We start from the raw sequence: 16194 nt of genomic DNA, 5'->3' as shown, positions 1-16194 counted from the left end.
TATCAAGGCGCAGTCAAGGTCAGGAGGGCAATCTGTGTGGGAGTCGGAAGGTGACGTCTCTGCTTTTTGCAGATGATGTTGCCCTTTTGGCACCATCACATGGCTGCCTCCAGCACTCACTGGAACGGTTTGCAGCCGAGTGTGAAGCGGTGGGGATGAGGATCAGCACCTCAAAGTCTTAGTCTATGGTTCTGTCACGGAAAAGGATGGTATGCCCCCTCCAGGTAAGGGGAGAGTTTTGCCCCAGGTGGAGGAGTTCAAGTATCGTGGGGTCTTGTTCACGAGTGAGGGAAGAAGGGAGCGTGAGATCGGCCACAGACTGGGAGCAGCGGCAGCAGTAATGCGGTCGCTGTACTGGTCTGTAGTGGTGAAGGGGGAGCTGAGCCATAACGCGAAGCTCTCCATTTACCGGTCGATCTACGTCCCTACCCTCACCTATGGTCATCAACTCTGGGTGATGACCGAAAGAATAAGATCGTGGATACAAGCGGCCGAAATTAGTTTTCTCCGCAGGGTGCTGGGACTCACTCTCCGTGACAGGGTGAGGAGTTCGGACATCCGGGAGGAGCTCAGAGTAGAGCCACTACTCCTTCATATTGAGAGGAGCCAGTTGAGGTGGTTCGGGCATCTGATAAGGATGCCCCCTGGACGCCTCCCTTTGGAGGTATACCGGCCATGGCCAACTGGGACGAGGCCCCAAGGTTGGCCCAGAACCCGCTGGAGGGATTATATCTCACAGTTGGCCTGGGAACGGCTGGGGATCCCCCAGGTTGAGCTGGAGGAAGTTGCGGGGGACAGGGGAGGCTGGGCCTCTCTGCTCTCTCTGCTGTCACTGTGACCCTTTTAGGACAAGCGGGACAGAAGATGGATGGATGGATGGATGGATAAAGAAAGAAAGTATACACACACATACTGTCTGAAACCACTTATCCCAAACAGGGTTGCAGCGAACCGGAGCCTAACCCAGCAACACAGGCCGCAAGGCTGGAGGAGGAGGGTACACACCCAGGACGGGATGCCAGTCCACTGCAAGGCACCTCAAGCAGGACTCGAATCCCAGACCCACCAGAGAGCGGGACCTAGCCAAGCCTGCCACACCAAGCGATTGTTGACGATGGATGGTTACTAAGCTTTGTAAAATTTTCTTAAATTTTTGGAAGCATTCTCACTTTACACCTTTTTCCCCTCCAAGTGCCTAAAACTTTTGCACAGTACTGTAGGTCTGAATCTTACTCATGCCTATGATGTGATGCACTTCTGGAATGTTCCAATATGTTCACGGCCACATTTAGCCAAATTCACTTCACAAGATCCCTTGTGAACATAAAGCTACCAAGTAACAGGTTGGAAAGTTAACATATTCAGCACTGGTTACGTGCAAGAGACATGACAGTTCATCTGTGCATGAGCACACTAATGGGGGGGGTGGTCATGTGATTGACAGTAAATATTAACTAATTTATTCATATGCTTAATTTTCTTAAGTCATTTTGACATTACAGTAACTTGATTATGTGTAAATAAATGTTTTATTGTAAAAAAACTGCAGGAAACTGCAAAATAAGGCAATATATTTGATCTTTGTACAGTAATTGAATGGCAAAATTTATAAATACTGTGCTGTGATGGTACAATGAAACTGAATTAAGCTGATTTTCAATAGTTTATGTTCCACTTTGCCAAATTTTTTAGATGGTTTTTGAAAAGTCTGGACAATACATTAATGATTATGATTCAATTGTAATAATAATACAGGGGGTGCGGTGGCGCAGTGGGTTGGACCAGGTCCTGCTCTCCAGTGGGTCTGGGGTTCGAGTCCCGCTTGGGGTACCTTGCGACGGACTGGCGTCCCGTCCTGGGTGTGTCCCCTCCCCTTCCAGCCTTACGCCCTGTGTTGCCGGGTAGGCTCCGGTTCCCCGCAACCCCGTATGGGACAAGCGGTTCAGAAAGTGTGTGTGTGTGTGTGTGTGTGTGTGTGTGTGTGTGTGTGTGTGTGTGTGTAATAATAATGATTATGATGCAATTAACTGTGCAGTAATTCTAATATAATTATGCAAGGTCCAGTCATCTGTGAATTAACTGTATTTTCTGGTTTCTAATGTGTGCCCTGAAAAGCTAAAGAAAGTCTATAATCTGTAGCAACAGGCACCATCCATTCTCAGCTGTAGGTGGAGAAACATTCATGATATCCTGCATAATAGTAATGCTTACCTGCCACACGGTCATCCGCTTCTCGGTGCCCATCGTCCGAGTAGCGGGCAAAGTCCAGTGAGTCCAGGGTGCTCACGCTGCCCGCCCTGTCTGCAATATAAGCAGAGATTCTGGATTGTCATTGGCCTATTTAACAGCCCAGCCACCAACACCAAGAAGTGAAATATTACCTTCTGCATATTTTTTCAGATTTTTGTAATTGTGTTAACCTTTCTTTATTTCTATTATATTACTTATTTATTTTCTTTTTTAAAAATGTTTTCTGAATTTACTCCGTTTAACTTTTTCTCACAAAGTATCTCAACTGCATGAGTCATACCTACCTTTCCTTGTATTTATAAACTGTGTGATTTTGTCGAAAAAAAGACCTGTTGTATGAGGCACAACTTTGACCAAATCACTGATTGAACTGCAATAAAACAATCAGTGTCATGGATGAAACATTTAAACACTAATGGGCTAAACACAGCGCAGCTGTATGTGTTCAGGTTTTGAACATATGCTGTGCTGCTGAGAAACCACTTTCCTTGACCAAATATAGGCTGACATTAAATGTAAATACGGTAATATGCATTCGGTGAGTATCTAAATAGGGAATAATACATTCAAATGCAGTACATATTCGAGACAATGAGATGCACAGAAAGGTTTGTGTTCTTTTCAGCTGTCATCCTCCCAAACCAGTCACGTTTTTTTGGAAGAGAATATTGAATCTACATGCAGCTCTGTCTCCTGCAGCAGCTGATAAGAAGATAGTAAGATCTTACACATACAGCTATCAACTGCAAGATACAAAACTTGACACACAGTCTCTGCAAAGTTATGGCATTCTTTCAACCTGCATTCAAAGTACACCAATGAGCTAAAACATTAAAAGCACTGACAGGTGAAGTGAATAACGTTGATTATATCATTACAATGGAACCTATCAAGGGGTGGGATATATTAGGCGGCAAGTAAACTGCCAGTTCTTGAATTTCATGCGTTGGAAGCAGGAAAAATGGGCAAGCGTAAGGATCTGAGTGACTTTGACAAGGGCCAAATTGTGATGGCTGGACGACTGGGTCAGAGCATCTCCAAAACGGCTGGTCTTGTAGGGTGTTCCCAATACCCAGCGCTTAGTACCTACCAAAAGTGGTCCAAGGAAGGACAACCGGTGAACCGGCGACATGGTCATGGGCACCCAAGGCTTACTGATGCATGTGGGGAGCGAAGGCTAGTCCGTCTGGTCCGATCTCACAGAAGAGCTAATATAGCACAATGCTGGCCATGATACAAAGGTGTCAGAAGTCACACTGCATCACAGCTTGCTGCATATGGGGCTGCATAACACCGGTCAGAGTGCCCATGCTGATGCCTGTCCACCGCGGAAAGCGCCTACAATGGGAACATGAGAGTCAGAACCTACCTAAAGACTGTTGCAGACGCCATACACCCCTTCATGGCAACGGTATTCCCTAATGGCAGTGGCCCTACTACACTGTAAAAATTGTTCAGGAATGGTTTGAAGAACATGACAAAGAGTTCAAGGTGTTGACTTGGTCTCCAAATTCCCCAGATCGCAATCCGATTGAGCATTTGTGGGATGTGCTGGAAAAACAAGTTTGATCCATGGAGGCCCCACCTCGCAACTTACAGGACTTAAAGGATCTGCTACTAACGTCTTAGTGTAAGATACCAGATACCACATGACCTTCAGAGGTCTTGTGGAGTCCATGCTTCGATGGGTCAGAGCTGTTTTGGTGGCACAAGGGGGACCTACACAATATTAGGTAGGTGGTTTGAATGTTTTGGCTGATCGCTGTAAATTCACCTCAGACTGCAAAACAGCCCATGTCATGTGCAACAAACAATTTTGAGTTATGCATGATTTTTTTACATGTACATTTATTCACTTAGACACTTTTCTCCAAAGTGACATACTTCTCACAGGAAATACAATGTGCACTTACCTCAAAAGAAAGAATTTAGTTAGATTCTCTCTGGCTGACACTTCTCTTCTGAGTGATCTTCAGCGGTAAGCTAATTAATGTTATTTACCTCATTTATACAGCTGGGAAAGTTTAACTGAGGCATTTCACAATAAGCATCTTACTCAAGTACACTATAGCAGGAGGTAGGATTCACACCCTGGTTCTTCAAGTGTAAGGCAGCACCCCTAACCACGATACCATCCGCTGTCCTTTATGTAGAGTAATATAAGTGATATAGTGACATTGCTGTCTTTATTGTGACTTCATGCTGGCTTATGGATAGCAACAAGAGTAGTAAACAAATTATTTACAGTCTTTAAAGGACCATTGCAGATTTATTTCAGTTCATCTATACATGACTGAGCATTAGGTGACCAGATACTAGAATGCACAGATCCAATGATCCACAGGCCAATGAATCATAATAGTATTACATAAAATATACAGTATCTTTTAAAAGGGTGGCACAGCAAGTAGTGCTGCCAACTCTCAAGTGCCTGTGTGGTGTGAGAGGACATGGGTTCAATTCCCACTTAGTGCGTGTGGAGTTTGCATGCTCTCCTTGTGTCTATGTGTGCTTCCTCCAAGTACTGTGTTTTCCTTCCACAGTCAAAAGACATGCAGTTCAGGTGAACTGGTGATGCTAAATTGCCCTTACTGTCTGCGTGTGTTTATTGCTACCCTGTGATGGACTGGTATCCCGTCCAGGGTGTAGCCCCACCTCAGCCTTACATCCAATGCTTCCGGGATAGGCTGTGGATCACCCTGACCCCAATCAGGACAAAGAGGTTATTGAAATTGGACTGGATTTTTTTTAAAATATATTAAAAAAACACACACAAATTAGAACAAAAAAGGGACACAAAATTAATTAAAAAAAAAAAAAAATAATTTTTTTCAATATTTGAAGAGATTTGCACGCATGAAAAGCAGTGTCGAGGTTAGAGACGGTAAAGCCTGTGCCTCGCAGGCCTGAGCTACTTGTTTTGGGGTCAATTTGAACTCAACTCAGAGTGCATGCAGTTTGTATGTTCTCCTTATATCAGTGACCTAAAGACATATGTGGGTGGAACTGGTAACCCACTTCCATATCCCTCCCAAACAAGAAGCTCACTGTGTGGTGTCTGAGTTCAAATTTAGACTTGATGGCACTTTCCCTTGCTTGCATGAAACTTTCAGTAACAACAAGAAAAATATGAGGTCAAACTTGGAAAAGAACTGTTGTAAACACTGCAACATTTTTCAAAATGTAATTTACATTAACATTTTTTCATTTACCAGATGTTTCTCTCCAAAGCAACGTATATCTCAGAGAAAAATACAAAAACTGCATTATGTCAACAAAAGCAGAGACTTGGGCGCAGTATACCAGTAACCAGTACACATTACATATGTAGCTACATCAGAATCAGAACGAACTTTATTGCCAAGTATGTTCACACATACAAGGAATTTGTCTTGGTGACAGGAACTTCCATACATATTGGCTTTTCCATTATTAAACAAACTGGAATTAATAAAATTATTAAACAAAGCAGCTCTGAGAGAGAATGGGAGGTTGTTTCACCACACCAGAGATAGAACCAGAAACTTGTGTGCTTTTGATTTTGGACCTCTTTTGCATGGGACCACCAAGCAGGCAGAGGCAGAGGAGCACAGCAGTCTGGTTGGGGTGTAACAAGTAATCAGGTCTTGCAGATCTTGGGGACCAGGTCCGGTTTCGTAGGTTGTAACCAGAGTCTTATTGATTTGATACAGGCATCTATAGAAAGCCAATGGAGAGAGACAAGGAGGGGGATACATGCGGGATACAACACAACTCATGCAGCTAAGACTGGAGAGGTTTGATGGCAGAGGCCAGAAGGCCAGACAGCAGAGAGTTATAGTAGAGTAGGTGGGATATTACCATGGAGGAATGTATCTGGAGGACTGGGTTGGGGCTCTGTTATGTTGATAAAAGGACAGACCTGAACCAGTCATTACTTCCAGGGCCTTTACCAAATGAGAATGTTGTACAGTTTAATACTGAGTTATCGACAGCAGGTTGGACCAGCTGGGAGCTGAAGGATTGCTGCTTGGGAGAGGTTGAGTTGTAGGTAGTAATCAGACATATAGGCACAGATGTCAAAGAGGCAGGTAGCAATGATTGGGAAAATGCCTGTACCTCCGAGGGAAGGAGAGAAAGAGCTGGGTATCGTCGGTGTCACAGTAGTTGAATCTGTGGAAGGTGATGACAAGGACGAAGGAACAGGTGTAGACTGAGAAGAGTAGAGGGCCTGGTACTGAGTCCAATAGAAAGCCAGTTGAGAGAGGTTGAGGGGATAACTGGGAGCCTTTCCAGACCACTAGGTAGAATCTACCTGATGGGTAGGACTCAAAGAATTTCAATGCATTTCCATTAATGCCAAGCTGTCCAAAACCAGATAGTCGAATCTGGTGATTGACAGTGTCAAATGCAGCAGACAGGTCATGGAAGATAAAGACTGAAAGAGAGGCCACTCTAACTGACTGCAGAGCAACTGATACTGCAAGGAGAGCTCTCTTGATGACATGTCAAACTTTGAATCCAGACTGATATCCATGAAGTAGATCATTCTGGGGGAGGAATGCAGACATCTAGTCACAGGTTGCTCTTTCTAGAGTTTTTGACAGAAAAGGGAGGGGGGAGACTGTTTTGTAGTTCTGGAGTGGATATGGATCCAGAGAGGGTTTCTTGAACAGTGATGAAATAAAGGCAGTTTTGAAGGCAGATGCAAAGCAACCAGAGGAGAGCAAGGAGTTGATGATGTTGGAGCTAAAAGATATAAGCTGCGGGAAAATGTCCTTCAGGAGATGTAACAGGGATAGGATCAAAAGAGCAGGTGGTAGCTCTGTCTGACAGCAGGAGGTTGCAAATTTCAGTTTCTCTCAGGCTGTTAAAATGCAGAGAATGTGACTTAACAGAGAAATTCAGCATGACTGGGGTAGATGAATTCCAAGGACTCGTCTGCGATTGAGCTGATGTTTGTCTCTACATTTACATTAATTCATTTAGCTGTACGGATGAGTGGTCTTTTGTAAGTAGTGTATCTAGCAGTGTAAGTCACCTTGCCGAATAAGTTGTGTGGGCTGATAACACTACAGAGGAAGTCGCTTTGGAGAAAAGTGTCTGCTAAATAAATAAATGTAAATGTAGCTGACACTTTTCTCCAAAGTAATTAACACTGTTAAACGACTCAACTATTTACTCATTTACACAGTGGGTACTTTTTACTAGAGCAACTTAGTGAGTACCTTGTTCAAAGGCACTACAACACGAGGTGGCACCTGAACTGGCAATCTTTGGATCCAAGGGCAGTAGTTCCACCTACTACACTAACAGCTGCCCCAATGCTGCCCTTTCTCTGAAGAACAAAGCAAAATCATCAGCGATGATAAAGGAGGGAGGAAGAGGAGGGCAGAGTAGTGATGAGAAGGTGGTAAAGAGTCTGCGTGGATTATTGACTGCGTCCTGGAGTTTGGTCCTGTTGGTACACTATATAGCCAAAAGTATTTGGGTGAACCTGAACATCTTACTTATATGAGCTTGTTGAACATTCTGTTCCAAAACCATGGGCATTAATAGGGGGCTGCCCCCCTTTTTGTTGTTATAACAGCCTCCACTCTTTGGGAAGGCTTTTAACAAGATTTTGGAGTGTGTCTGTGGGAATTTGTGCCCAGTCAGCCAAAAGAGCATTTGTGAAGTCAGGTAGCGATGTTAGATGAGAGGACCTGGTTCACAATTGCATTTCCAATTCACCCCGTTCAACAGGGTTGAGGTCAAGGCTTTGTGTAGGCCACTTGAGTTGTTCAAACCTATTATGGACCTGTCTTTGTGCACAAGGGCACAGTCATGCTGGAACAGAAAAGAGCTTTCTCCAAACTGTTGTACTCTTTCGACTTTGTGACAATTGACTAAAACGTCTTTGTATGCTCTAGCATTAACAGTACCCTTCACTAGAACTTTAAGGGCTAGCCCAAACCCTGAAAAACAGCCCCAGACCATTATCCCTCCTCCACCAAACTTTACAATAGGCACTATGCATTCTGATAGGTAGTGCTCTCCTGGCATCACCCAAACTTAGTCATCCATCAGACTGCCAGATAGCAAAGCGTGATTGATCACTCCAGAGAACACGTTTCCACTGCTCCAGAGTCCAATGGTGGCATGCTTTATACCACTCCAGCCGACGCCTGGCATTGCGCATAGTGATCTTAGGCTTATGTGAAGCAGCTCGGCCATAGAAAACATGAAGCTCCCGATGCACAGTTCTTGTGCTGATTTGAGAGGCACTTTGGAACTCTGTAATAAGTAATGTAACAGAGGATAGACACACACTTCGTGCTTCAGCATTTGGCAGCCCTGTGTGAATTTGCATGGTCTACTACTTTATGGCTGAGCTGTTGTTGCTCCTAGATGCTTCCACTTCACAATAATGGCCATCTGAGTAACAGAGGACAGGGACATAAAGAAGTCAAAGGACTGCAGGAGTGACAGAATGCTGCTTGCCTGAATGGTCCCAGCATGCAAGCAAGCTGATGTCACCCTGGAGAATCAAGGAGTGGTGTTCCCTGGGAGAGAGCTCAACAAGATGTCAAGGTCATCCAAAAACAGCCAGGAGGGCCAGGAGGTGATAGAGAACGTCCACCATGAGTGTGGTTGGGACAGTGATAGAGACACCAGGGAATTCAAAGGAGTTCAAGTCAAGCAGGCGGAGAAGAAGAACAGAATATTCCCACTGGGGAGAAATGAGCAAGCCTGTGAGTCCATCTCTGCCAGAGGGACAAGGTATGTGGGAGAAGGAGTAGTTGGTGGAGAGGGGTGCAGGAGTAACTGTATTTTCCAGGGTGATCCAAGTTTGTGTCAGGTCCTGAAGTTACAGTCGATATCCCTATTCCTCATGCAATACCCATACCATGATGATTAGTCAGCTTTCTCTTTAGTGATTGGTTAACCAGCAAAAAGAAACCTAAATCGTTTTTCAACAATCACTTTCTGTAACATCATGTCAACATGATTAAAAAAATAAATAAATACACACACATATATGGTACATATTATACAACAGCCAAACCCCCCTGCCCCCTTTAGTCCAGTCACACAAAGATGAAATACATTGAGTTCCTTGACTTGTGTGCTAATAAATTAAAAAATGTCCAGCTGTATAAACAACATGAAATGGTTAAGGTATGTAAGTCACTAGGTATAAACAGTATTGCTAAACAACTGAAATTAATGAAAATTTATGGAAATTAATGTTGGGAATTGTGAGAAACTAATAAGTGTCAACTTCACCCTTTGGACAATTAACAGAACAAAATGCCCAGGCCTAGTGCTCATATTTTCTGTTTGGGGCATGTGTGCCCTCATTCCTACACATCCATCAGCACATGCAGGCCTCCTGCGCAGACATCCAACATCCTCCACCCACTGCCCATGGCTGATCCTTCTTACCAGACCACTCATACAGCATACTAATGAAAGTCTAGCATGAGATCATACAGAGAAGGAGCCTATTGATAAGATTCTCAAACTGCCGTGAGAGTAGATATCCCTCTTCCGTGTGCAGTACTCAACACAGCATCCTGTAATTATGAGCAGGATGAACCACTGCATGTTTGTGTCTTGCAGGCCTACACTGAAAGTGGTATCAATCTCAGCGAGAAAGAACACCGCCACTTACATAGTTACTATAGCAACCCCATCTGGCCCCCTTTGTCACATCTCCTCCAGTTGCAATGAAGGTAACGACTGCTGGTTCTGCTGTAGATTATGATTGGCTGCACTACTTCAAGGGGATTGAACATCTTCTTAGCATTAGGGTCTCCTTGCAGAAGCAGATTGGTTCAAGTGAGAACATCAGTGGAGATCTGCTCTTTTGTGCAGAAACAAAAAACATGTTTTCTGGCTGCAAGGGAGATGAAAGACCATGAACAGACTCAGGGGCAGCAGATGGCATAATTTGTAAAACAACTAAACCCTACTCAAATAGCTCAGATTCAAATGCCACCTACAGCTGTTATACCCTTGAGCAAGGTATGTACTTACCCTGAATTACTCGAGTAAAGTTACCCAGCGGTATAAATAAGGAAATCACTGCAAGTACCTTACCATTGTAAGTTGCTTTGGAGAAAAACATCAGCTAAATGAATCAGACTGCTGCAATTAAATGTTTTTAATTCTGGGACAAAGTGCCAAGAAAACAAGTTTATAGATAATTATGGTTTTCCGTGACACATATGTGTTGGAAAAGCAAAAAAAAAAAGGAAACATTTCAGAGGCATATATTCATGGATGAGGGCAGCATGATGGTGCAGTGAGTAGAGATTCCACCTCACAGCACCTGGGTGGTGCAAGAGAATGTGGGTTTGATCTCTGTTCAGTCTGTGTGGAGTGTACATATTCTATCTGCGTGAGTTTCATCCCACAATCCAAAGAGATGCCGTTCAGGTGAACTGGTGATGCTAAATTGCCTATAGTGTGTGACTGTGTGTGTGACTACCCTGTGATGGACGAGTATCCTGTCCAGTGTGTTCTCACTCCTCAACCTTGCACCCATTGCTTCTGGCACAGACTCTGGTTTGCCCAGATTCAGCTTTGGACAAAGCACTTTTCGAAACTGGATGAATATTCATCAAAAAACAGCTATTGTTTTCATACACAGGAGGTGAATGGGGAAAACAAGCTATTATTTCAGTGTCTGAGAACATATAAGTGAAATCCAAACAAATCTCAAAGAGTAAAAGAATTAAAAATTGGTGATGTGGCAGGCTGCTGTGCCTGCCTGTAGTCTGCTGCTGGTTCACAGTTTAACAGGAAAACAAATCTCTTCTGGCCTACATTCCTCCAATAATACCTGACAATTCCAAAAAGAACTACGCTAAGGAGTGTCTCTCAGCCCCTGCAGTACACTTCCTGGCTCTCTAAAGACACCAGCACTCACTTACTTACTCCAAGGGATGGCCAAAGCTGGACTGCTGACAGTGCACCACAGCCTGCTGCATTTTCTTCTGAAAGAACAGTAAAGATTTCTACATTGAATTTCTGAGCCCTCTTTCTATCTGTAGGGTGATGGTGGCACAGGGAGTAGTGTTATTGTCCCACAGCACCTGGGTGGTGTGAGAGGATGTGGGTTTGATTCTTGCTCGGTCTGTGTGGAGTTTGCATGTTCTCCCTGTGTCTGCGTGGATTTCTTCCGGGTGCTCTGGTTTCCTCCCACAGTCCAAAGAGATGTTGTTCAGGTTTACCTCTAGTGTGTGAGTGACAGAGAGTGTTCCACTGATGTATGGATGAGTTGTAAGTAGTGTATCTAGCAGTGTAAATCACCTTGGTGAATAAGGTGTGTGGGCTGATAACACTACGTAGAGTTCATTAGAAGCTGTTTTGGAGAAAAGCATTTGCTGAATGAATGTAAAATTTATGTGTAGCATGCCGGGGCGGTCTGAAGTGGGGGGGTGGAGCCCGAGACGGAACAACAGCAGCTGAACCTAATCAAGGCCTCTATTTCTTCCCCCGGTTCGACCAGTGAGAGCAAGCGAACGAGGAGCTGACGCCAGAGACGAACCCGAGACGTCAGAAAGAGAGAGCACGAACCCGCACGCAACCCCGATCACAGCCCCTCATCCCGAGCACCCCCACGAGACACCAGTTCCCTGTGTCTCCCTTTCCCCCATCCTTTTGTCTGCTGATCCTCCCACCATTGACTAAACCCCCTCCAGCAACCCACATGATTGTGTCGGCGCTTCTTCTTACAGTATGTGATACAACATAGAAGCACAAGATTATGAATTGCATAACTATAATGTTCCACTACCTTAAAACAAACAGAAAGGTTAGAACACACATTCCAAGGGACAATAATGAGAGAATGATGGAAAATGTCCAGCAATGGATTGATGTCCCATCCAGTGTATACCTTGTTTTATGCCCTGTGCTCCTGGTGTTGGATCTGAAACACCGGAACCCTAAGCTGGATAAGCAGTTACTGAAAAGAGACAGATGGATGAATGGATAGATGCTCAATACTCAAATGTGGAAAATTAAAAGTGAACATGGGGTTAATCAGTGATCAGCTAAATTTACAATTATTCATTTATCTGGCACATTTCTTCGAAGTGACTTACAATAATTTACCCATTTATACAGTGTGGTAATTTTACTGGAGGAATTTAAAAAAACTGTCATTGGTTGTGTACTGATGGGTGTAACAGGGATCTTGCCTGGCCAGTGCCATCTTGTCACTTTAAGCCTGTTATACCAATAGTAACAAAACATGAACATGCTAACAAAGCCTAAAGAGAACCATTAAGCATGGCACTTTGAAATCCTGCACATTAATTGGGGATATTAAATTAATCCTGGGGATAGCTGGTAGTGTAGTGGTTAAAGCCACTACCTTTGACTCTAAAGATTGTAGGTTCGATTCCCCCTTCTGTGTCTAGTACCCTTGAGCAAGGTACTTACTCTAAGTTGCCCCAGCAAAATTACCCAGCTACATAAATGAGTTTACTATAAGTTGTTTTGGAGAAAAGTGTCAGCTAAATGAATAAATATTAATTAATTCAGGCATTCTGATAAAAGATTCAAAAACCATGTTTTTTTGGGACCATCTGGGTTAAAAACAAGCCAGGGGACAGAACCCCCCCCCCCCCAACTGAGAGAGGTATACCTCTCACCATCAACAACCCAATTTTTGAGCACAGTTATGAAGTCTTCATTTTAAAACTTATTTTCCCTAATTACAGAATTAATGAACAATCATAAATGATGTCTAGACTACAGTACAATTGACTGCACTGACTACAGGAGAAGCAGCTGAAATGGAAACACCCTTTGTGATGTAGTTCTAATGCAGATTTCACATAAATGAAGAAATTATTAATGCTGAACCTCTAATGGTCATCTTACTAGTCTATTCTCAGCTACTGCTTCAAAACAGTACAAAAATGAGTGAGAAGAGAGAAAAGATGTGCCAACAGATAAAACATGCACGCCAGCAGATAAAGACTTGCAAAGCTTCAGCGTTAGCAGATATCGCTCAGTCGATGCAAATCTCCAGCTTTAATTTTATATACAATGATATATTATCTTACTTTTTAACCTTTTGGCCCCTTGTTGTTTGCACACTATTTCGGGTGCTAAATTACAGTGCATAAAAATATAGCGTTTATTTATCAAACAGAACATCGAAAAAATGACCAATGAGTACAGACCACTTAAGTCCAATCCATCTTGCTCTTTTGAGCACTGAATAGTTGAGTAATGGTTGGACCACGACGGATTCAGTTCAAGTACTGTGGAACACAAAAGAGTAACTTACATGAACTGCAGAACCATAAGCCTAAACTGCTACAACCTGCAGGGGGAAAGCTACTTTTGGAGGTGCCACTGCTTCTCAAGCCTCACCCAAGACGACACAACATCAGTGGGTCAAGATATCCCACCAAAATGTGAAGGGTTTTCCATTGGAGATCGCTGACCCATCCTTGCACAATAGATGTCACTGAGTTTTTCCTGGGTAATCCAAAATTACATGAGATTTAACACATTCATACACAGATGTCTAGATGTGAGGATCTGCTTTTGCTTTAGATGCCTAAGAAATGAGCAGAGGTCGATCTACCATGTACCGATCATCTGCCTTGGCCACAGTCATGCTGCACAGTCATTTTCCTTCCCCAAAACAGGAAAAGTAACATCAAATGTGTCATTAGCTCAGAGTTCTTTTGCAGATTTTAATCCTTACTGATATCATGTTGAGTTCTGCAAGTGGTGTTTAATCCAGACCATATGTATAGTGATCCTCATACTGACTGCGTGGATTTCAAATCAATGGTTAACATCAAATATCAACATCCATCCTAACCCTAACCACTTACTGTAAGCACTTAATAGTGCTGTCAGTCCGCTGTGTTAAAACACATTTTCTGTTGCAATGCTACGCTCACACAGACTACAGCCATAAAGATACAATAGAGTATAATAGTAGTTGCTTATATACCCTAGAATAGCTGCTTATACAGTATACCATAAAAATAAACCGTCTTCCTCTGGGCTCTGGCTAACAGTAATTTAAATGTCTTGTCTACACAACACAGTCATGCCAGTTTTAGGTTGTTGCCTCAATAGTCTTTGCAGGAACGATAGGTATTTCTCAGATATATTCTTGTGCACTCATCTCAGTTACATGAGCATCATTGGGGCATGATGCACCGATAACTGGTCAATAACAATAAGAAACTTTTGCAGATGTTTTTGAAAGACTGACTTGCAGCTTTTTCAATTTCATCAAGTTTGTCACCTTTCAAATTGTCTTATCTGAACACCTACAAAAATATCTTCCTTAATCGTAGCACCACTAATCCTAGGAAATTTATTCCTCAGGTACATGAATGTATTCCCTGTCTTATCCATCACTTTAACAAAGTTTTTCAAAAGTCCAAGTCTGATGTGCAAAGGAGTGAGGTAAACATGTTGCTATTCTGCGCTAGATGTCACGTCTTCTACTTTGGTTGTGAGCTTATTTATGGTAGAGAACAATAACACAATATTTTTCTCAACCATTGCTACAAATATGCTACTATAGCTTAAATATTGTACCATAATTTCATAAATTAAACAGAATAATAAAGATGGGGTCACAAGAAAACTAAACCTAATAGAAGAAAATCTCATCTCACTTTTGAATTCAGACGACCCTTCCTTGATCTGGGACTTGTCATAGTGGAAGGGCTTGCGTGATCTAGGGATCTCCAGAGCTATATCGTTGGGAGAGCATGCTCCTGGTAGGGTCTCTCAAGGTGACCAGATCAGAAATGAAGATCCAGACTAACACGATCCGAAAAACCCCTACGGCGAACGTGAACAAGATAACATTTACCCTGCCTGGAATAAGTTCACCAGGACCTACCCCTGGAGCCAGACCTGGGGGTAGTGTTCCTATGCGAGCACCTGGTGGCCGGGCAGCCCACATAACCCGCCCGGGCTCAGGCCGAAAAGGCAACATGGGGGGCCATGTGGGCCCACCACCCGCAAGGCCCAACATGGGGGTCGGGTGCAATGCCTTTCAGGCAACAGGAGGGGTCAGGGTGGCGCATGGTGTCATGGACCTTTGTGGCAGAAACTGGCTCTTGGCACATGGAATGTAACCTCAATGGGGGGGAAAGGAGCCGGAACTGGTGCAGGAGTTTGAGAGATACCAACAAGATAAAGTTGGGCTCACTTCCACTCACAGTGTTGGCTCTGGAACCAAACTCCTCGATAGGGGGTGGTTCTTCTCCCACTCAGGAGTTGCACAGGGTGAGAGGTGCCAGTCGGGTGTGGGGATACTCACAAGTCCCTGACTGGCTGCCATACAGTTGGAGTTTGTCCTGGCAGATAAGAGGGTCACCTCAATGTGACTTAAGGTCATGGAGAGGAAAACATTGACTGTTGTGTGTGCTTATGCACCAAACAGCAGTTCAGAGTATTTGACCTTCTTGGACAGAGTGGGTGGGGGGGTGGGGTTCTGGACAGGGCCTCACCCACAGACTCCATAGTCCTGCTGGGGGACTTTAACGCTCACGTTGACAATGACAGGGAAATCTGGAGTGGGGTGACTGGGAAGAATGACTTGCTCGATCTAAACCCGAACGGTCAATTGTTATTGGACTTCTGTGCTAGTCATGGTTTGTCCATAACAAACACCATGGTCGAACACAAGGTTGCTTATAAGTGTACTTGGTAAAGGGAGCTCCTAGGGCCAAAGGTCAATGATTGACTTTGTAGTCATTTCATCTGACTTAAGGCCACATGGACACTCAGGAGGAAAGAGGTGCTTAGCTGTCAGCCGATCACGGTGAGCTGGATCAGATGGCAAGGAAAACTGATGGACAGACCCGGTACACCCAAGCGGATAGTGAGGGTGTGCTGGGAACAACTGCCAGAGGACCCTGTCCGGAATGATTTTAACTCCCATGTCCCGGAGGAAGTAGGGGACATGGAGTCTGAATG

The 16194-nt window shown here is 43.9% G+C and overlaps 1 protein-coding gene across 1 annotated transcript in view; it reads right to left on the bottom strand.

Moving 5' to 3' along the window:
* Window positions 1-16194, bottom strand: part of LOC108919671 (RAB11-binding protein RELCH homolog) — a 41994-nt gene that overhangs the window by 19632 nt on the left and 6168 nt on the right. The window contains exon 2 of the mRNA XM_018727876.2: window positions 2212-2301. Within this exon, the coding sequence (XP_018583392.1) occupies window positions 2212-2301 (90 nt within the window). The remainder of the gene's footprint in view (window positions 1-2211; window positions 2302-16194) is intronic.

Source organism: Scleropages formosus, chromosome 16 (assembly GCF_900964775.1).
Source record: "Scleropages formosus chromosome 16, fSclFor1.1, whole genome shotgun sequence".
In the NCBI taxonomy this organism is placed as follows: domain Eukaryota; kingdom Metazoa; phylum Chordata; class Actinopteri; order Osteoglossiformes; family Osteoglossidae; genus Scleropages; species Scleropages formosus.
The sequence above is the reverse complement of the archived record's forward strand: the minus strand, read 5'-3'. Positions and strand labels throughout refer to the sequence as shown.